The sequence below is a fragment of the Trematosphaeria pertusa genome (genome assembly GCF_010094035.1).
Source record: "Trematosphaeria pertusa strain CBS 122368 unplaced genomic scaffold BU26scaffold_3, whole genome shotgun sequence".
Classification (NCBI taxonomy): Eukaryota; Fungi; Ascomycota; class Dothideomycetes; order Pleosporales; family Trematosphaeriaceae; genus Trematosphaeria; species Trematosphaeria pertusa.
This window is the reverse complement of record NW_022987214.1, coordinates 55626-75146: the sequence shown is the minus strand read 5'-3', so window position 1 is coordinate 75146 and position 19521 is coordinate 55626. Positions and strand designations below refer to the sequence as shown.

Here is a 19521-nt window from a genome sequence, read left to right as displayed (position 1 = left end):
GCTCTCGAATGAGGGGTGATACGTCTTATACTTACTGTCTAGTGTACAGCCCACTCTACAGGCGTAACTGCGGGTAGGAATACCTCCTGATCAATTGGATCCGAAACGAAATTCCCAATCTTTCGCAAGCTGCCACTATCCGGTCCCCCAATCAAAGCACCCATAACTTGGTCCACCCTGTGATAGTCACATTCATCCGCCTTTCTTCTGAACATAATAACGACAGCGAATGCTAAGTACGGCCGTGTCTTGATCCACTTTTGCAGGTCGATGTACCCGCGCCCGTCGCTCACTGGAATGAGGGCTGACGCCATGGACATGAAAAACCCAAAGAATCGGACCTGAATGGTCTGCTCTGGAGCGAAGACTGAGGTATCAGATGTTGCAAGGATGCACGCTGAGGGGACATAAATCGTTCCTGAGGTATTGACTCGCCAGTGTTGCACCGCGGAGTGAGATTCGAACGCTTCGTATCCTGGCGATGCCCATGAGCGAACCGGTATATACTCGACGGCAGTCCGATGGAAAGGAAGTAATGTTCCAATTTTGCTAGGCCCCACCCGTTCGGTAGCTAGATGGATGTCCGTGGGGTCCGGTTCATGTACAGTCTCAGACAGATTGCGCATGTCGACGGCAGGGAATTTACTCAGGGCGCTGAACATCTCTCCGGACATGCTCCGTTGCAATTCCCGCACGAACTCAAGCGGATACTTGTCTAATACCATATCCCTCTCGCCTACATCTGCAAGGCCGGATCTATACCACTCAGTCACCCCGAGGACGGACATGATTGCTTCTGCTCTTCGCGACGTGCATTCCCTCCTGTCGCCGAGCGCAAGCACATCAGCCCTGCGCATGTCCAGAAGGAGATCCATGCCCGTTTCTTGTGACCAATGATCAAACTCCCATAGGGCAACATGATGCTGCTTTTCACGGTCGAGGTCTCTCCATAGAGGGTCGAGAGAGGATAGGATTTGCGCGGTGAAGGCGCGATAGATGGCTATTAAACCATTCAAGGGCATGGCGGTGGATTTTTGGATACTGAATGGCGCAAAATCGGAAGAGCACATCCACATGTCTGGCCGAAGACAGAGTTCCTGAAGTGTCCACAAAGAGGTGAACCAGCCGTTCGGTACGCCAAGGTTTCCCTGGAAGCGGAAGGGACCTTGTCTAGGTGTAAGGAGGTTTGAAGGCCCTGATCGCAAGCTCTCAAATCTCTCCGTGACTAAAGTCGCTTTGCTTGCCGAATCTCCCATGACAGGTACGAGGAAAAGTTGAAGCAGCATCCATTGGAGGATGCTTTGTAATGTAGAGAAGTTGTCAACGTCGTGGAACCACGCCACTGCGTGCGCGGCGCACCTAAATATCTTGGCCTGCCGCGCAATCTCCCGGCTCTTTATTGGGTCCTGGTCATCCTGGGGAATGCATGCTAAATCGAACCATACATATCGTGCTCCTCCTCTCGCGTCGGTGGGGTCGCTAGTAGGGACGCGCGAGAGCATTTCCGGAATCGAGGCGACGTCAAATTGCGTGTTACGATAGATGGACCAAGGAATGCCGGGGACTCTCACTTTTGGCTTTTCGTATTCCGCCCAGCGGCCCCATGTATGGCTGATAGCCGTGTACGGTACAACATGGACCAGTTCGGAAGACTTTACGGTGCGACTCTCCATTGTATCCCAGAGATAGTATGGGAGGTCTAATTTGTTGGTTGTTGCTCTTATCTCCCAATCCAACCAGGCGCAGCTCTCCACCGCAGGTCCGATGGTGAGTGACGTGCTCATGGCCTGGGTCTGATCTCCAGTGTGGTCTGTCGCCTTAGTAGCCATGTCACCAGGAGATACACCCATCGTTGGACTTTCGACATGTGCTTGTGGCAGAAGACACTCCTGGTGCAGAGAATGATAGCAAAAAAATGCCGCTCTCTGCACATATGCAGCTACAGCGGCGTTTTTCCTCAGCCTCCTCAGTCTGGCATCCGCCGAGAATCGTGTGCGGTAGAATTCTTCCTCGTACAACTCCATCATGACATCGTTATAGTCGGCGGAGTTCGGAACGACTTTTCTCGGCTTACACGCATCGTCTTTCGGCCATTCTCGCAGCTGCAGAAAACGCAGCAGGTCTGTCCAACTCCATTCATCTTCGTCAATGACGACTTCCAGGTCCTGCGACTCCGATACTATTTCCAATATGGCGTAGAGTGCGGATCTGGGCTCCTGGTATGCTGCAGTCCACCATTCAAACAGCAAGTTATATGATCGTTGTTGTGTGTCCGAGAGCATTGACGACAGTTCTGCTCGAAAGGCGGAATCAGCCATGCAATGGTTGCAGCGGTACCAGTTTGCGAGGGCAAAGCTATGCAGGCTGAGGCTCGAAGGATCCACTGGGCCTAGGAAATATTCGACCATATTACCAAGTGCTGCGTCTGTGGGTGGTTTTGGTCCAAAAGTATCCATGATGTCTGAGTCCGCCAGATAGTTGGTAAGATATTCCGCGCGTAGTTCGCCTCGATGTAATTTGTGCTACGGCCTTTGACGTCTTATCGGATGCAATGTATAGGTACGGGGTTGTTGGAACAAGGCTCAGATATCAGCTAGTCTGAGTGATGGTAAGGGAGGATGATCGCTGCCTAGATGCTGCTGGTGGATTCCTCGCTTGATCCATGGGAGATTTTTGGCCAATCAGTGACGAGCCCTGGAGCCGATCGTCGGAAAACTTCCGACGTAGCTGCTCTATTATCTTATTGTCTGTCTATCACATCTACTTAAACATATCAAGAAATGTGGATTAAATTTTGTAGACCGAGAAAGAGTATCATTATTCCCGCTGTTCTGCGAACCGTCTAACCAAAGGTCCCACTCCGATGTTTCCAATGCGACCCGCGGCCATGCATCAAGTCACTCTCTTCGTTACTGAGATTGAGACTCCTCAGAAAAGGGTCCTCTAAGCTCCAGAAACAAAGACCTCGTCGCCTCCACTCCGTGATCCGAGATTTATCTACAGAAGGAAATAACAACAGGCATACCACCGTTGTTGGAAGCCGCGCCACAGACCCTGGGCGTTGGTCGTACCGGAATATTCCAAGCATCAAAGCCTCGACTTCAGAGACATACTGCGATTTGTCCGAAAAATCGACAGTGTCGAAATCCATCCTAACCTCGTCTCCAGCGTAGTTCCATCTCGTCCATATCCGATGCAAGGTTTCTAGATTACAAACCATCCCCGAGAAGTGGCCTACATTGGCACGTCCAGTATTCGTGACGGATAACTCTGCTGTCGACTCGACCTTTGAATATGGGGCGTTCAAGTAGGCGTTCATCATGCCGGCTAGCTTAGGGATGTCGACGTGTGCGCTCATTCTCCAACCCTTCCCCGCTGGCGCGGGTTGAGTGTGAAAGAACATCTGGCTCATGATTGGCGACTGGGACAGAAGTGCAGCACCAAGCTGGTCTTCTAGATCATCGAGACTATATTGAGCGTCCGGAGGGCAATCGGGAGCTGCTCGTCCCAACTTGAAGCCGAAGACCTGCATGATTCCATAGACCCGATCGTTGACGTATGCCGGATTCACTGTGCGATTCTGGGATGCTTTGAGAAGGATTGTGGGGAGCTTGCTTTTTAATTCAAGGCAACCAGATCTCCCAATTCGCGATCGAAGCTCGTCTGCCGCCGGCGTGTCCACAATGATGGAGGATGCCAGAGTTTCCGAAAGTTCGTGAAATAGTTCGACAAAATCGAATAAGCGTGCCTCAGATCGAGTGTAAATCCAAGGTTCCCCATTTCGGTCTCTTAGAAATGCGTCTGGTCGTAAATATCCTTCCTGCAGGGTCCAGAGAGAGGAAAACCACGGCTCCGAAGAAAACTTCTCCGCAGCATCGATCATCAGGTGTATACTTTGCTTGAGGTCTTCAATCAACATGGAGAGCTTCTTGACATCGGAAACCATCTCCTGGACTTTCTGGACAGGCCCGGGCTTTGGACGTTTCTTGGTCGAGCTTTGAAACATGGCACTAGTTTCCGCGAGCTGGAGCAGGCGCTGCGCTCTCTCCTCTAATTCAAGAAGTTCCGGGTTGGGTGGTCTCTCTGATATTTTCTTCCGGAGGAACCCAATTCTAGCACTCACTTTTGCCCATGCCTTACTTGCCATCATTCGAGTTTCTTGTCGGTGTATCCTAGACTCCATAGTGCCCAATTCTCGTAACACATTCTTCTGTTCGTCCAGTTGGAGCTCTTTCATATCTTTGAGACAGCTTAGGAGGATGCTATACCCCTCTCGAAACTCTTGGTAGTATTCCTGTGCTTCGCTATTTCCAAACCGATGTAGCCAAGCAAATACCTGATGCGCTCCGCTAAAAATAGCTGCTTGCCGTCCAATCTCCAATTCTTTCTCGCGAGAACCAGTTCGCTGATCGATGCATGCTACGTCTAGCCAGACAAACTCGACTTCTTCTACGTAGGCTGCTCGGAGCCTATTCGGGCGGGGCGGATGCACTGGCAGACTTTGGATGAGATTGACGAAGTCTTCCGGAGTAAATCGAGTCGGATCTACTCGCGGAATCGGCCAAGGTGTCCCAAAATCGAGAGATTTCAAGGAAGGGTGGCTATCAGCCGCGAGCTGCCACCGTCCCCAGGTGTACGTGATTGCGAAGTAGCGCGGTTCCTTCTTGCCGCCGTAAACGTTTCCGCGCCGCCACGGATACGACTTTAAAGTGGAAATATGAAGAAGCCGTCGTGGCCAGCGAGAGTCGTTATCGAAAGCTGGATCGACTCTCATATCCTCGGGGTCGGTTTCGTGGTAGTCCGGGTAGTCCGGATTCTGGCTAGGGGCCATAGTCCTATGCAGGGCACTCACCCGACTGAACCGAATTTGGCGACCAACTTTCTGGAAGAACTGGAGATATTGAAAGTGGGTGCAAGGCTGAGGCGGGACCGCTGCAGCTTGAAAGTAAAAGCTGCGAGATTACCTAAGCGGAGGCTGTGTAGTGGGCTTAGCGAGGGCTGCGGAACCTGCCACTCTGCCTCGTGGAAAAGCTCGCACGTTCTTATTAGTAGTCTTGTCTCCCTTCTCCAAAAAACTGGCTAGCCATCTCGATGGACTTGGAAGCTGAAGAACGCGCTCTTGGGAATTGGCCGCGTCGCTTGCTCCACGTTCCCACCCTCACATCCCACGCCTGGCAGCCCGGAAACGTATACGGCAGCGTCCAGGAGCCGAAATACAATGCTATTACATACACCTGGGGCCGTTGGAGACTTTCCGGGGAACAGCTACCTCATGTTCGGCCAGTGCCGATCTCGATAGACGGGGATGAATGGCCAATCCCGAGAGTTGACCCAAAACATTTCACGGCCGAAGAATTCAAGAACCTTATTCGTGCAGCCGCAAAGCTGCCGGCAAACTTTCGAGATCCAGATCCTGTCGAGTTCATATGGCTCGATATCGCTTGCATCCATCAGCGCGATGACCCCAGGTCCGCGGCGGAAATTGGTCGCCAAGCGGTCATCTTCCATGGCGCGAAGGCAGTATTCGTCTGGCTGACGACACATGGCCATCAGCAGCTGGAAAGAATAATGAAGGATCTATCGATTGTCATGGGCGAGTCACCGTCCGAACATACTCCGCGTTACTTGCAAGCGATCAAGAATCTCCCCGTCCTGCTCAACGACCCATGGTTTTCGTCGCTGTGGACATTGCAAGAGGCCTTCCTTCGACATGACGCCCACGTGCTATCCAGAGAAGCTAGGCTCGTTGCAAGGCTCACCGGTGGGCACCCACCTATTACCATCCATACGTGCACACTCTCCGATCTCCTGACCTTGTGTTCATATTGGAAAAATGCTTGCGCTAGGGTATCAGCCAGTCCTTTAACCGAGGAGAAGGACTATGAGGCTGCCATTCGCCTCATAGAGGAAAGGGGGCTCAGCGCACTATATTCGCGTCAGGAACTGCACATCTACATTGCTGCTCAATCAAGAACAGCGACCCGTAGCGAGGATCGCATTTACGGAATACAACAAATTTTTGGCTTGCGGCTAGGTAACACCGCACCCGTTGCAAGCGGAAAAGTCTTCAACTTCATACAGCTGGAGGCTCAACTTGCAAAGACGCTGTTATTGCAATATCCGATTCAGAGCCAGATGCATGTTTTTCGGAGCCATGTCCCTCCTCGTGCGAGGTGGAGAGTACAGCCCTGCTCGCAGACACTCTCGGAGGATCTGTGCCCTACTCCGCGAATCCTGGACGAGGGATCGGTGAAGGGAGAAGATTCGAGTGTCGTCGTCCACTGTCGGTTCTTTTTGGATCACCATAGTCACACACCGAAAGCGCTGTCTTTCGCCGGCCGTATGAGTCCATTCCCAAGGCTGAGGGAACGCTGGAATCGAATAGGCAGGAGGATGGCGTGGATAAGATCTCATGGCCTCGATGATGGCTCTCACAATGGAGAATGTCTGGACCCTTTATACGTCCAATTGGACGTGGCGGATGAACTTCCAGGTGCGCCTCACCCCGGAACCGATTCCATCGAGGTTATTCGGTGGCTGCTGCAAATGTGTCCCGACGACCAACTCCAAGTCTTGCTCCTCGGCTTTGGCTTGTCTTGGAGGACCAAGGGACACTACCAGGATGGCATGTATGGGCTTCTCATGCTCCGTCACCAAGAACAATGGGCGCGAGTGGGCGTATGCCAATGGAGCTCTCAGTTCGACTGGACGTCCCCAGATCTAGGCATGGGGGATGACGACAAGGAGTTCCTTCGAGGATATGGAGAGGGCTGGACCGAGCAAAGCGGGATTTTTGGATACGTTGACTAAGCTGCTCCGGGGAGATGTGGTGTTCGGCAAGACGGACCGCAAACCATTAAAATATGAGGCCTTCTGACATGTTCCACTGAGCACACGTCCCGGTGTCGCCAGGATCAATTCGTCCGTCCAGGTCGCCTCTCCATTGACAAACACCCAGCCGAGTGTATTCACACCCTTTGTCGAGCCTTCTAAGGAGGACAAGCCCGAACGAGACTTGCACATTCTCCCCGTTTCGCTTTTCCTGTGGGATCTCTCCTAAGAGGAGCAAGTAAACGCGCTGCTTACCGAACAATGCGCAAACATCTAAAGATAGGACGATGGCCGGATTGTCAAGGCCACCGGATGCCTGGGCTTCAATGAACTTGCTCAGCACAGCCTCACGAGGAGATGGGATGACTTCCTCAGTAGCAGGATTCCTCATTCCAGAAAGGGATGGATGCTCATCAAAGATGTAATCATCAAGTTGTAATGTAAACCAATACGATGCTCCGTAGTATTCCCCAAGTCTCTTCGTTTCTTCACAGAGAGGTGACCGGGAAGTTCGACATAGTGTCACAAACAACCACTCGTTAAGAAAGCAGGTGCTGCCAGCAAAGACGGCATGTCGTTCGCCTGTGGTAGCTGATATCGTGCAAAGCGTCCGCACTTCATTAGGGTAAGGATCGATCTCCGCCATGGGCACCCTCGACCTTTGCGTGATTTTCCATGTGGCGTTCTCCCCTGGCCTTACGGTGTGAAGGAACATTTGCCCTATGAACGGATTTGTCGCGTTGAGTGTAGCAGCAAATTCATGCTCCAGCTCTTCAAAAGTATAACCGTACGGATTCTCTTGACCAACTTGAATACCATAGATGGCCATAATCCCGTATATGCGATCCAATGGGAACGAGGTTTGTCGGTATTGCGCGATGCCGTACTGTATATTCGGGTTCTGTCCACGCGGTAGGTGGTATCCGGTACGTTGTATAACGTCGACGACGGCGTTTGTATGTCTCTGGACAGAGGCGTCCTCGATTCTCTGAAGTCTTTCGCGGAATTCGTGGAAGAAGTCCCATACATGGTATAAGGTCAGGGAAACTGATTGATGAGAAGAGGGCATTTCCCCGCTCCAGCCGAGGTATGTGATGGGATTCCCTTCTCTTGACAAAAACAAGGCATCCTGGCGAAGGGTGCCCTCTTGCAAAGTCCATAGGGACGAGAACCACGGGTCATCCAGCAGCGTAGTGACAGAAGCGTGCAAGCGTGGAAGAAGTGCTAGCGGCTCCCGAAGGTTTGTTATTCGGCGCTTGCCAAAAACTTTATTGCCTACAAGGTTCCGGAACGCCCGGACACTATCCAAAGATGACTGAAGAGTGTCCGTAGTCAACCGCGACAGCCAGATATAGACGCGCCGGGCATTCGCGAATATGCCCACTTGCCGGCCCACCTCATCCATCTTGACCTCGTTGTTCTCCTGGTCTATGCACGCTATGTCCACCCAGACATAATCGAAGTCTTTCCCAAGCTGCTTGATAACGCGCTCGAACGATTCGGCGGTGAAGTGCTCCTCGTCCACAGCCGGGATAGTCCAGCTCACACCTTTGACGCCTAGTCTTGGGCCATCGGCATTTCCCGCCCATCGACCCCAGGTGTAGGAGAGAATACTGTAAGGTGGTTCTCGCACGGAACCGTAGCGGTTATCGTACTGGCGTTCTAAGGAGGTCATAGTAGGTACGTGGAGTAGCCGTCGAGGCCAGCATCCTTTCACATCATGCCATTGATACCTCCGAAAGTCGGGTTCGGTGTCATTGGTTGTAGCGGGCGGGTCTCTTGAAGCTTCCCGTCCTACAAAATCCTTTATGTTCCCGTCTGTAGAGCTCGCAGAGACTGTTGAGTTCAGGGCAAAATTGGTCAGTCCGTTGGCGAGGACGTCAATATCAGTGGAAGAGAGAGCGTCGGCGTGAGGTAGCTTGGGAAGGGAGGCTGCAAAGCTTTGGAGCGCTGGATAGTCGTGGAGCGACAACACGACGGATGGGTCGACGGCCGAAAGGGGTGCGTTTACGGCGGTCTCGGGGGTGCCTCCTCGTTCTTCGATCTCTCGCTACAGTGATCACTCCTTAGCATTCACGTCCAAGACCGGTCCGAGGAGATGGAAAGAGAGACGGATTGGGAGTTCACCAAACGTACATTGTCGGCAGGGACGGACATGTCCGCGGCATAGGGTGCGCGCCCACAGCTCCACGGGAGATGCGCCGCCCCTCTACATCCGCCTCTTATGTTAAGAACATTGCGTTGGTATTATACCGAGGACCCTTCCATCTGGGAGTCGGCAGTCGCTGAGCTCGACCTTGGGGTGCAGCATCTCTCAGCTCTGAGCTCTGAGCTCTCAGCTCGGACAAGGTGCTGACTAACTGACGGCTGACTAAGCTCTAGATTTGAAACTGCTCGGCTGCAACCTCGAAGCCCACCGCGCGCTTCTTATATCTCTCTATTGCTGACCTCCGCTCGCGATCTTACCCGAAAAATTAAGCTACCATAATTGATACTGCATCCCGGGCCTAGTATTAGGTGTCTATATGTTGTCCTCTCACCTGTCATTTCGAGAAAGCCTCCAGATATCCATATACCCCAACCCTCTGTGTCCACCCACGGCCTTCTCCGGCTAAAAAGTCGAGTTCGGGCGAGGACTCATCGCTCATTGGCATCTCCATGGCATCCCACAAACACATTCCAATCCTGAACCACTCGCCGTCTCCATATTTTCGGATCAACACACCCAGCTTATAGCTGCAATGTATTCCGTCCGACGGCCCAAGCAGAAGCACCTCTACTTCTCCGGGACGGAAATGATCAATTAGCCACTCTTGCAGCCGCTTTTGTAGCTGGCCCTCGGGGAAATGGCCTCCCGGTACTTGGAACTCGGCTGATGTTGGCAGCTCTTCTAGAACGTCGAGAAACGCGAAAAATGTATCGCCGACTGCACCACCTCTAGCGACGCGAGCGCACGCTTCGATGAGCTCGGACAACGACGCAGTGGGCCCATGCCACCAAACAGGCCTTCGCTCTGTAGCAGAATGCTCGACGCTGAAACGACAACGGGGTTGATCATCACCCAGCAGTGCCGGCAACGAATTGTCATAATCACCCGCACCCGAAGGCATCGTGGAGGATAAATTCATGCGCCAGCGCTTGTCTCGCGGCGTTGGCTGGGTGAAGCCGTGAAATTGGCTCAATATCGGATACTCCATCATGAGGGCAAGACCGAATTCGTCTTCGAGTTCCCCCAGAGTGTAATGGCGGCCCGGGTTTGCGTCTAGGCTGGATTTACCTAATCGGAATCCGAAGATTTGCTGGATGCCATATATACGGTCTTCGGGTACAGTGGATGTCCGCTGTAAGGCGGCCTCCCACGTCGCCATGGCGTTGAAAGAGGCTAGGGGCTTGAATCCGCGTTGATCTATGAGCTGGATTGCTCTCGAATATGAGTTGTCAACGAGACCCTCCTCCGTACTCATGGAGGACCACCGGCTGCCCCAATCCAGGACATCTAACAGCGCGGGGCTGCCTTTTATACCCGTGCATGGCGGCCATTCTAGTAGCTCGCCGTCTTTGTCCAGGAGGAATGCGTTCGGCCGGAGGAATGCTTCCTGTAACGTCCAAAGGGATGTGAACCAAGGGTCTGACAAAAAGCGCACAACATCCTCCGCAATCGAAGGATCATCTGTCTCCGAGAGATTCATGAAAGCTGCCATAGTCCTCACCATGGTCACCATTTCGAGTGTTGTGTACCAGACGCAAGCGTTCTGAGCCCCTCGGAAGATAGCCGCTTGCCTCCCGATCTCCGCCGCTGAGCTGGGTTCAGACGCCCGTTGGTCGATGCATGCAACGTCGAGCCACACGAAATCGACTCGCTTCCGAGCCTGCCACTGTGCATGTAAAGGCTGCAGGCCGGCTGTTTTCTTAAGGGCCTGCTCGAGCTGGTGGGCGGTGAAGTGCGCAGGGTCCACTCTCGGGATTGACCATGTGATACCGGCTATCGGAAGAGCAGCAACGTCCGGTCTTTTCGGTGATGGCTGGTCCTGTAACTTCCACCGGCCCCATGTATACGTTATGGCATTGTATTCAGGCTCTTTCACGGAACCGTAGATGTTGCCTGGTTGCCACTCATAGGAAGTAAGACTAGGTACGTGCAGAAGCCTTCTAGGCCAGCGCCCAAGGGCTGCTTCTTCGCTGATAAGGTCGACCATGTGGAAAGAAGATTGTGGTTGTGGTTGTCTACAACCAGTTCGATCTATCCACTGACACACTCGAAGTGCGGGGCAGCCAAGGAATCCTTCAGCAACGCCCCAGAGTTCCATTTAGCACCGTACATCCTACGGGCGATATAGGATGACGCACACTAGCATCCTCGATTGCACGAAAGCCTGCAATCATCTTTCTATGGGACGAGGATGGAAGACTACATGCGTTCTCTGTGTTTTTTTGGTGAGCGCGAGGACGGATGTTATCAATTTGATGAGCGATGCTGCCTGGAAGGCACCCACTTTTGGAGAATCTCACGGAGTCACATCCACCAGGCATGGCTGCGACTTGTCGTATCTCGCATTAGAATTGCTGGTTTTCTTCAATATTGTATCTCTTTAAAAGGGTAGTAACTGCGTTTCAGTTAGCACGATCTTCGTCCTTGCGTTGTTAGAGGACTTTGAAGGAAAACAAGAAGGCGTCCGGTTAGCCCGTCGCGCACCAAGTGTCACCCACCCAAAATGATGCCGAACAATCTCAAATTTCGCAAGCATACACACAACTGGTTTCGAAAACCCTCCTTCAATCGAAAGCGCAAGGCGCCATCCGAATGGGACGAGGCCGCAAGAAAATCAACCGATGAATATCTGCTCGACCTCTATTCGGAAGAGCACTTGAGTCACCGGGCTACTTTCTCCTTCTTAAGACTTCCGCGCGAAGTACGGGATGATATTTACGACTACGCTTGGGGCTGTGTAACGTTTGGATTTCTACACCGGGGTATCGTTGTGGTGGTCCGGTATGGCCAGGACCCAATCCCGCATAGGCTCACCGGATATCCGCGATGGCTAGGAATCAGTCATCAATTCCGACGTGAGGCGCTAGAGCAGCTATACAGATGTGCGAGCTTTACTCTCGGCGAATTCTTCACGCTCCCGATCTACAACGAGAACGTATCGACTCGCGACGCCTGGGCAACAGTCTTCAACAACCGCCCGGTAGTAATTCCCGCGCCGATAATGGACATACGATCCGGAGTTCTGTCGCTGAGCCAAGTGAGCAAGATCAAAATCCTTGGCTTACCAGCCCACTACACGATACCGTCTTTCGTCATGCATCATAGATACTGCTCTACGAAAGCGTACCCACAATCAGCTACATATCGCGCTAGAGGAGTTGTTTCTATTCTCTCCGGCTTCGATCAAAGAACGTCTTGTTTGGCAGACCTGGAGCTGAAATTGACGATGAACGACTTCTTCCGCTACCCTATCGGCTGTGACGGCATCGATAACGTTCACTGGGACTTCAGCATACTCGACGCATTACCGAGAACTCTAAGGTACCTCAAGCTGGTTCTTTTGGATCATGGCTGCTGGCATCCAGGAGGAGAGTTGGTTTGCGCCGAGATCCGGGAAAGAGTGCGCAGCACATGTGCGCGCCGAGTGCGCCTGCTAGTAGAATCGTCTGCGAGGCGTGGAGAAAAGGAAGGGGTCCAGTGCAAAATAGCTACGACAAAAGATGAGAAGAGCCGGCAGCTCTGGCATTGCGAAGCCCGGGTGGTTTAGCACGACAACGAATGAGAGGAGTCGGGAAATGTGGTATTGCGAAGCCGGGGTGGATCAGCAATTTATGAGCCAAATTCCGCCCCCCAGACTATATAGGAGCAGACGAGTGACCGTGGTATCGAGCGGAAAACAAGAAGCCGCAGTTTTGGAGGAAGAGGAACCTCGGGCTTCCTGTCTCAGTTCCTTTGGTACTAAGATCGCCGCGTTTCTCTATCGTCGAAGAGTTTTTTGCGTGACGTCTGACTGGTCGCTCGCTTCAATCGGCGATAGACTGTTGAGCTGTCAAATATCGCGGCACACGAAAACCTCATCCGTTGGACGATTCATATTTGAAATGACTCCACACGGGCTCGTCACTCGTGTCATTTCCCGTAAACCGCCTCAGCACCGTGGGGGCGGGGGCTTACCAACCTGAGCTAGTAAAACTCGCGAAAGCAAGGCAAGGTATGTGTGGGCACGCCGGGCTCGCGGGGGTAATTCAGCCTTGGTGGGATTATTCCCAATCACATCATGCACGGCGATGACTAAACAGCATCTACGTACAGCACCTGAGCGAATTGTGAAGAAGGACAGCATGTTGTGGTGTGCGCCTGAGCGAGGCTTCTAAGTTTTGGCCTCACGGATACCAAATGCGAAGCCTTGAAATTTCTACGACTATTCAGGCATTACGAAAATCTTTGGCAGCTTTATGAACTGCCCGCTTTTAGCCGAAAGAAATGGCCAGTAACAGCCTAGCGCAGGTGACGGAAGGGTGGCCTCTGAGACTCCTGCATGTGGATTCAATGACTTCCTTCCAACGACGAGACGGCAACGTATACAATGGTGAGAAGGAGCCGCGTTACAACATTCTCACATATACTTGGGGGCGATTTGCGGCTGAGGGAGAGAGCTCGATCGAGATAGGCGGCGACCTGGAATGGGAAATACCATCCATCAAAAGGAGCCACTTCACCGCAGAGCAGTTCACAAGAATAATCAAGAAGATAGGGGCCGAGAATAGCGCCGGCTGGGTATGGGTCGATGTTGCCTGCATCGATCAACGGGATGGCTCAGCTGCTAAAATGGAGGAAATCGGTCGACAAGCAGCTATCTTTCAAAAAGCTCAGAACGTCTACGCTTGGCTATGCACTTTGCAATCCGATGCCCTGCAACAGAACTTGGATTGTCTGAGACGAGCAGCTAGAGATATCGAATTCTGGAACCAAAACGCCCCGCAATCTCGGTCTCGGAGGCGCTGGATTTGGAGGACGGAGAATTGTCTCCGGTACCTATTTCGAGATCCGTGGTTCACATCCTTATGGACTCTCCAGGAGGCATTCCTCCGTCGCGATGCATACATTCTCTCCAAGCAGGGCGATGCCGTGACCTTTCCCGGAGAAACAAACAAGGCATATCTCTTCTCTCTCTTCGCCGACTGTTCCACAGTGTACCGCACTATCCTTCGCCTCACACAAATTGATGGGGCATCTTCTTGGGCCTATGACGTCATGCAGCTGGACGAAATCATTCATCTCATCGAGAAAAGTGGCTGTTACGCTCTCTACGCAAATTGCCCAATCACGTTGTATGGCGCTGCTCGATTTCGATCTGCTTCTCAGCCGCCCGATCGCATATATGGCATCATGCAAGTATTTGGCCTTCGGTTAGGCGAGAGCTCGGCGCCGGGCCACTCTTTCTCTCTCGCGCAACTCGAATTCCAGCTAGGCCAAGCGCTAAACGAGCGGTCCCCCATCCTGGCGCAGCTTTTCGTCCACCTCACGGCCGCCGACGGGCACACCTGGAGGATCAGTGAGAATTCCACCACTCCAGAGAGAGGGCGAGGCGTTGTCCAACCAAAACAGCTTTGCGAGATCTCTGCTGATGAAACTGGTCGCATGATGTTCTATGGGAAATCGTGCTATTGGCCTGACCTCGTCCGGTATTGGGAGGCTATCAAGAACCAGCGGATTCGGCAAGGAAAGGCATTCACTCCCTCTATACACCTGGATCAGGGTACTAGCGTAGCTAGAAGGATGCCAAAACTCTGGCTCTCACTGAATCTTGACTTCGGAAAGGAGCATGATGTTATAGCACAATGGATTGTAACAGAGTGCAAATGCCCTGTGCGGGCTGCTCACCTAGGAGAAACCAAGGGGCTCTTTCTAGGAAGGGCGGTAACATTCCAGGTGGCCGTGATTTTAGCTGACCTGGAAGGCATTGCAGAGTGGAGTCGCCTCGGCTTTTGTATGTGGGAGAACTCTGTGCTAGATCCTCCGGCTACTTACGGAGACGTTTGGAGCCCCTTCGAAGGGCATCTGGTCTGAGTAAAGAGAACTGGATGTTAGTTTCATTGCATTATTCACGACTCCATCACTCACGTACGCATGAGCGATTTTGGTGCCTCAAATGAGAACCACACGACGCTTTACGTCGCTTCCGAGGCTCGCAGATACATATGGGAGTTGGAATAACATTAGCGTTCACTAAAGAATCCGTGAACAAGCGGATCGCCTACTGGGTTGAACTGATTCAGTTTGCTCACTCTCCTCTCATCGAGACATTAAGATCTGTGCACAGACTAGGCCACAAGCCAATTTACATTCTGAGCTCTTGGAACTTGAAAATTGCCGCCGTGTTCTTTGACATCGTTGATATGGAATTCAAATGCCCCAAACTTCATAAATTTTTTTGAGCCACGAGGAAGCCTCGATGAGTATCTTTCCAAAAGAATGCCGACGTGTATATCAGAGTTCCGACTATACAAGTATACAGCATGCTTTTCACTCTAGGGGGGAAAAAGAGGAAAGCCAAGCGTGGATGTAGCAGTTCTCAAATCGGTATTCCCCTCAGGGCTGCGGTATATTGTCACCTGAAGCGGCGGCTGAGGTCCTGGGGCGAGAAGCGACGATGGCGGCCTTCATGATCGCCACTGATCCATCTTGTTTGATGACCCAATCTTTGACGTATCGCTCGTCCTCTGGCGCAAAATCTTCATCCTCCAAGAACCGCAGGTTATCCATGGGGCCAAAAGGCATCATAGTTGCTAGTAGATTCCAATCGACCCTTCCTATCGAATGAGTACTGATCCGATTCTACCGCGATTATCTGGCCGAAGTCGCGCACGGCGAAAGAAATAGCTCCAAGTTTGGCTTGGACGGCTTTCAAAAGTGTTTTATCTTGCACGATCTTTGTTCTTGCGGTCATGGCGTTTGAGCGCAATGTTGGTGCCCCGCCATCGAGCCATCGCACCCTGAGGCACACAGCATGTGCCCACGCTGTAATGCTGGATAGGAAAGGTGGATAATAAGAGTGCTGAGCTGCGACCCTGTCCAGCTGCATCTGAAACTGTTCGAGAGGCGTTTCCCTTTTCAGTTAGCGCAGAAACATGCAGGAGTCGAACCCTGGTCTTGGCTGCGCCTCCTTTCGAGATTCTCGGAAGCGTCACTCAGGCCCGTTCCCATCGCCGAACGCCGACGCACGCAGAGGCCCCTATGAATAATGGCCCATCTTGCTGGAAGTTGAAGAGAAAGCTTGGGCATCGGGCCACGTCTCCTTTATGTGAGGTCCCTAACTTCTTACACGCGATGCCACGTCATTGTTTATCCAGCTGCGCGATCGTCCCAAAAGGCTACTTGAGCAAATACAATCCCGACAACTCCTACTGAGATTACCTAGACAGCCGCTATAGGAGCTATTCGACGACAAACAACTGTAGTCGGTATCGTCTTCGGCTTTCTACCTAAGTAAGTAAGGCGGTCCAGTGTGCAAGGCCACGAAAGGTATTCCCGACGTCTATGGCATTAGTCGACGACAGCATCTGTCGATACTAACGGTACTAGGCCCCAACAAGTTCTGGGGAACTGAATCTGCTGTTGACATAATGCAATCAACGCCGCACGAATTGTTCGACAGAGAAGAGCCATGGCCGAGAAGACTACTTCATGTCCCGAGCATGACGAGCCATTGCTGGCAACCCGGGGACACGTACGGAGGGATAAAGCGGCCACAATACAATATTCTATCGTACACCTGGGGAAGGTGGGAAGACAAGACTGGCAAAATGCCGAACGCAGAGCCATTGCATTTTAACGGCATCGGCTGGCCTGTGCCCAGAATCGATCCTCAACACTTTAGTGCATCACAGTTCCAGGCAGTTGTGCACAAAACTGTTCGGGGAGATGGACTTGAACACATGTGGCTGGATGTAGCATGTATCGATCAGAGGAGAAATTCGCCGGAAATGGCATGCGAGATTGGACGCCAGGCTACAATCTTTAACAGCGCGAAGAGATGCTTTATCTGGTTGAGCCGACACAGCACTCCCGAGCTTCAAGAAATCGCGTCACAGTTCAAAAGCTTGGAGACTGTCGAGGACGTGGATGAGAACACCTTCAGCTCAGCACTGCACACTCTTCGCCATCTCAAAGAAGACCCTTGGTTTTCTTCGCTGTGGACACTTCAGGAATCTTGGATGAAGGGACAAGCCATATTTCTTTCAAAGTCTGCCGACGAAGTGTCTTTTGGGACAGAAGCATTCGATTTGATGTCCCTTATGCAGGCATCGGTCGGGCTACTTAGAAGGCTCAAGGGAAATCTCCGGGTGCGGCTGAACGATAAGACGTCCAGTACGTGCCAGTTCGAAGAGCTTGTTCGAACAAGCGGCTTCTATGCGCTCACAAACGCTATCAATCCGCTCGGACTCCTTGCCGCATCCGGCCTTCGAGAAGTTAGAGCTGAAGAAGAAAACAATCGCATCTATGCCATCATGCAGGTCTTTGGTTTCCAGCTAGGAATCTCGGCTCTAGACGCACCAAATGGCAAGGAATATGCCCTTCCAGAGTTAGAAGACCAGATGGGCGTTGCACTCCTGCACGACTTTCCGCTCGTCAGCCAACTACACGTTTTCGACTCGCCGCCGGTGAAAGGAACCGCATGGCATATTTCTCGCCACAGTACCATCGCCAGGGGCCTTGATCCTATCTGTTATCGACTAGGAGTTGTCACAAACCACGACAAGAGGATTCAATTTGGTGTTCGACCCTACAATGGCCGTTTGTTCGGTTACTTCAAAGGTGCTACTATCGCGTTCAAACACCTTTTTGAAGCGTGTCGACGACTCGGCCCTCGCCCTAGGTCCAGCACCTCACTCAAGACGTCTGGAAAGCGACGACAGCTTTTGGCTTTGGATAGGCTGCCGTTGCTTGAGAGTCGAGGATTTTCGCATGAGCATTTTGACCGTACACGATACGTTCCACATGAAGACGCACATATCGGACACTGTCAAAAGCTCCTGAAATGCTTGGCTGATCATGAGCTGAACGTGTTGCTCCTCGGGCGGGAGATGTTTCCAAATCACACTAGGCAATTCGCTGTTGGCGTACTGCTCGTAAAAGAGAATTGGCATTCAGATTGGACCCGTATTGGGGTCTTCACATGGTTTACCGATGAATGCATTAGAGGGCACATGAGTGCGCGAGACCGAGCTATAGTGAACGGCGAGAAGGATCATTGGACTGTGACAGAAGGCCTTTTCGGTTAGCTAGCTAAAATCTACCCTAGTAAGCATTTCGATATCGTGAGATTCAATAAGGACCAATGTCTGGATGCGAGCTGTTTGTTATTTCATATCGAAAGGCCAGGAGTGATAGAGACACAAGGCTGGTGCAGGATCCAAGGCAGGTGCAGGACCCTAGAGCCATGATGCGGGCTGCGAGGCATTTCAGTACACTTGAAATCGTTCCTCCTTGGTGACGTAAATTTGAGGAGAGTAGTACCTGTGGCGCTCGCTTGAGAATGTCTTCTTCTGATGGACAACCCTAATTCATCACGTGCGAAGTTTGAGCTTTGGTATCGTGTGGCTAGAAATTGAAGGTTAACTATTAGACTGCTTGCCGAAAGAACCTAGCAAATTATAAAATGCCACGGAACATTTTCAACTTGAGCCGGCCTATCCGAATAGCCCTGAGACTGCTTTCCAAGCATGACTTTCGCCAGATAGGTCGCCTTTGAACGGCTCGAAGAGTTCTTTGTTGGGGTGAACCAAGTCGTCGCCATATCTAGTTAGAGTACTGGAGGACGAAGACGTACCCCGCAAAGCAAACGGGATAGACTGCCGTTTGAACAAGCCATTAGCCAGCCCCCATGCGGAAGAGGCATAGCCACGCCACGTACAGACGCCGATTCTTCTCCATAGTGTGCTCTTGTTCATTTGACCTTGGAGCAAGATAAGGCCAAAGTGGCATTCAGCCCCAGGTGAACTAGTATGAGCCCCCAAATGAAGCACTTTTAGCGCCTCCTCTCCGAAGGAATTTGCAAGTATTCCAGACTTCCTGTGAGAGTGCAATTCGGATTGAAAAGCACCGGGCTGAGGAGGATGCTCACCCAGTGAGGATTCGACGATAGCTGGTGTAATATCAGGCGCATTATCCAGCATCAGCCACATGACTGGCTGGCCCTCCATCTGTGATTCTTGTTCGTGCATGAAAGCCCATATCCGTTGCAAATGAGCGAAACTGCACATCTTTCCTTTGAAGGATCCCATTCGTTTTCCAAGTACGTTCTCAGTAAACATGGCGCATACGGGTGTATACAATGAGCTTCTCCATGGGTTGTCATCATTGAAAAGTGGTTCAGGTACGACTGCGCTTCTTGAGACGCGCCATCGCTTGCCGAGCTCGATAGACGCATCCGTATGAACGAAACCCTGGCTGAGCACTGGATCAGCCACCAGCAAGGCCTCGCCGAGTTCGTCTTCCAATTCATCTAGTGTGAAGTTTCTTCTAGGGTCCGCAGTGGGTGACGACAGCCCAAGGCGGAGCCCGAATATTTGTTGGATACCGTATACGCTGTCCAAATCGTTGCTCGGCTTGCGGCGATGGGCGACGGCGTAGAGACCCATTGGATCGTTTCGGTTCAAAGCCTTCATTCCCAAATCATTTATGGTTTGCTGTACCAT

General features: G+C 52.0%; 8 protein-coding genes across 8 annotated transcripts; 4 read left to right on the top strand and 4 right to left on the bottom strand.

The window, feature by feature from the left end:
* Positions 1 to 38: 38 nt before the first annotated feature.
* Positions 39 to 2597, bottom strand: BU26DRAFT_600999 (uncharacterized protein; the record flags this gene model as incomplete). Its single annotated transcript, XM_033835223.1, has 1 exon — positions 39 to 2597. Exon 1 carries the CDS (start codon positions 2454 to 2456, stop codon positions 39 to 41), a length of 2418 nt encoding a protein of 805 aa, XP_033687747.1. The 5' UTR covers positions 2457 to 2597.
* Positions 2598 to 2770: 173 nt separating this feature from the next.
* Positions 2771 to 4966, bottom strand: BU26DRAFT_515204 (uncharacterized protein). The gene has a single exon (XM_033828009.1). The coding sequence runs from the start codon at positions 4829 to 4831 to the stop codon at positions 2843 to 2845; it is 1989 nt and encodes a 662-aa protein (XP_033687746.1). The 5' UTR covers positions 4832 to 4966; the 3' UTR covers positions 2771 to 2842.
* Positions 4962 to 6833, top strand: BU26DRAFT_208558 (uncharacterized protein). The gene has a single exon (XM_033820616.1). The coding sequence runs from the start codon at positions 5092 to 5094 to the stop codon at positions 6808 to 6810; it is 1719 nt and encodes a 572-aa protein (XP_033687745.1). The 5' UTR covers positions 4962 to 5091; the 3' UTR covers positions 6811 to 6833.
* A 23-nt stretch (positions 6834 to 6856) lies between these two features.
* On the bottom strand, positions 6857 to 8988 carry BU26DRAFT_560096 (uncharacterized protein; the record flags this gene model as incomplete). Its single annotated transcript, XM_033832764.1, has 2 exons — positions 6857 to 8881; positions 8968 to 8988. 2 exons carry the CDS (start codon positions 8986 to 8988, stop codon positions 6857 to 6859), a joined length of 2046 nt encoding a protein of 681 aa, XP_033687744.1.
* A 276-nt stretch (positions 8989 to 9264) lies between these two features.
* Positions 9265 to 11506, bottom strand: BU26DRAFT_515201 (uncharacterized protein). The gene has a single exon (XM_033828008.1). The coding sequence runs from the start codon at positions 11136 to 11138 to the stop codon at positions 9375 to 9377; it is 1764 nt and encodes a 587-aa protein (XP_033687743.1). The 5' UTR covers positions 11139 to 11506; the 3' UTR covers positions 9265 to 9374.
* Positions 11507 to 11543: 37 nt separating this feature from the next.
* BU26DRAFT_560094 (uncharacterized protein) lies at positions 11544 to 12587 on the top strand (the record flags this gene model as incomplete). Its single annotated transcript, XM_033832763.1, has 1 exon — positions 11544 to 12587. One exon carries the CDS (start codon positions 11544 to 11546, stop codon positions 12585 to 12587), a length of 1044 nt encoding a protein of 347 aa, XP_033687742.1.
* Positions 12588 to 13303: 716 nt separating this feature from the next.
* On the top strand, positions 13304 to 14890 carry BU26DRAFT_600993 (uncharacterized protein; the record flags this gene model as incomplete). Its single annotated transcript, XM_033835222.1, has 1 exon — positions 13304 to 14890. One exon carries the CDS (start codon positions 13304 to 13306, stop codon positions 14888 to 14890), a length of 1587 nt encoding a protein of 528 aa, XP_033687741.1.
* Positions 14891 to 16036: 1146 nt separating this feature from the next.
* On the top strand, positions 16037 to 18144 carry BU26DRAFT_515199 (uncharacterized protein). Its single transcript, XM_033828007.1, has 2 exons — positions 16037 to 16345; positions 16406 to 18144. The coding sequence occupies exon 2, from the start codon at positions 16447 to 16449 to the stop codon at positions 18103 to 18105; it is 1659 nt and encodes a 552-aa protein (XP_033687740.1). The 5' UTR covers positions 16037 to 16345; positions 16406 to 16446; the 3' UTR covers positions 18106 to 18144.
* The last annotated feature ends 1377 nt before the right edge of the window (positions 18145 to 19521 follow it).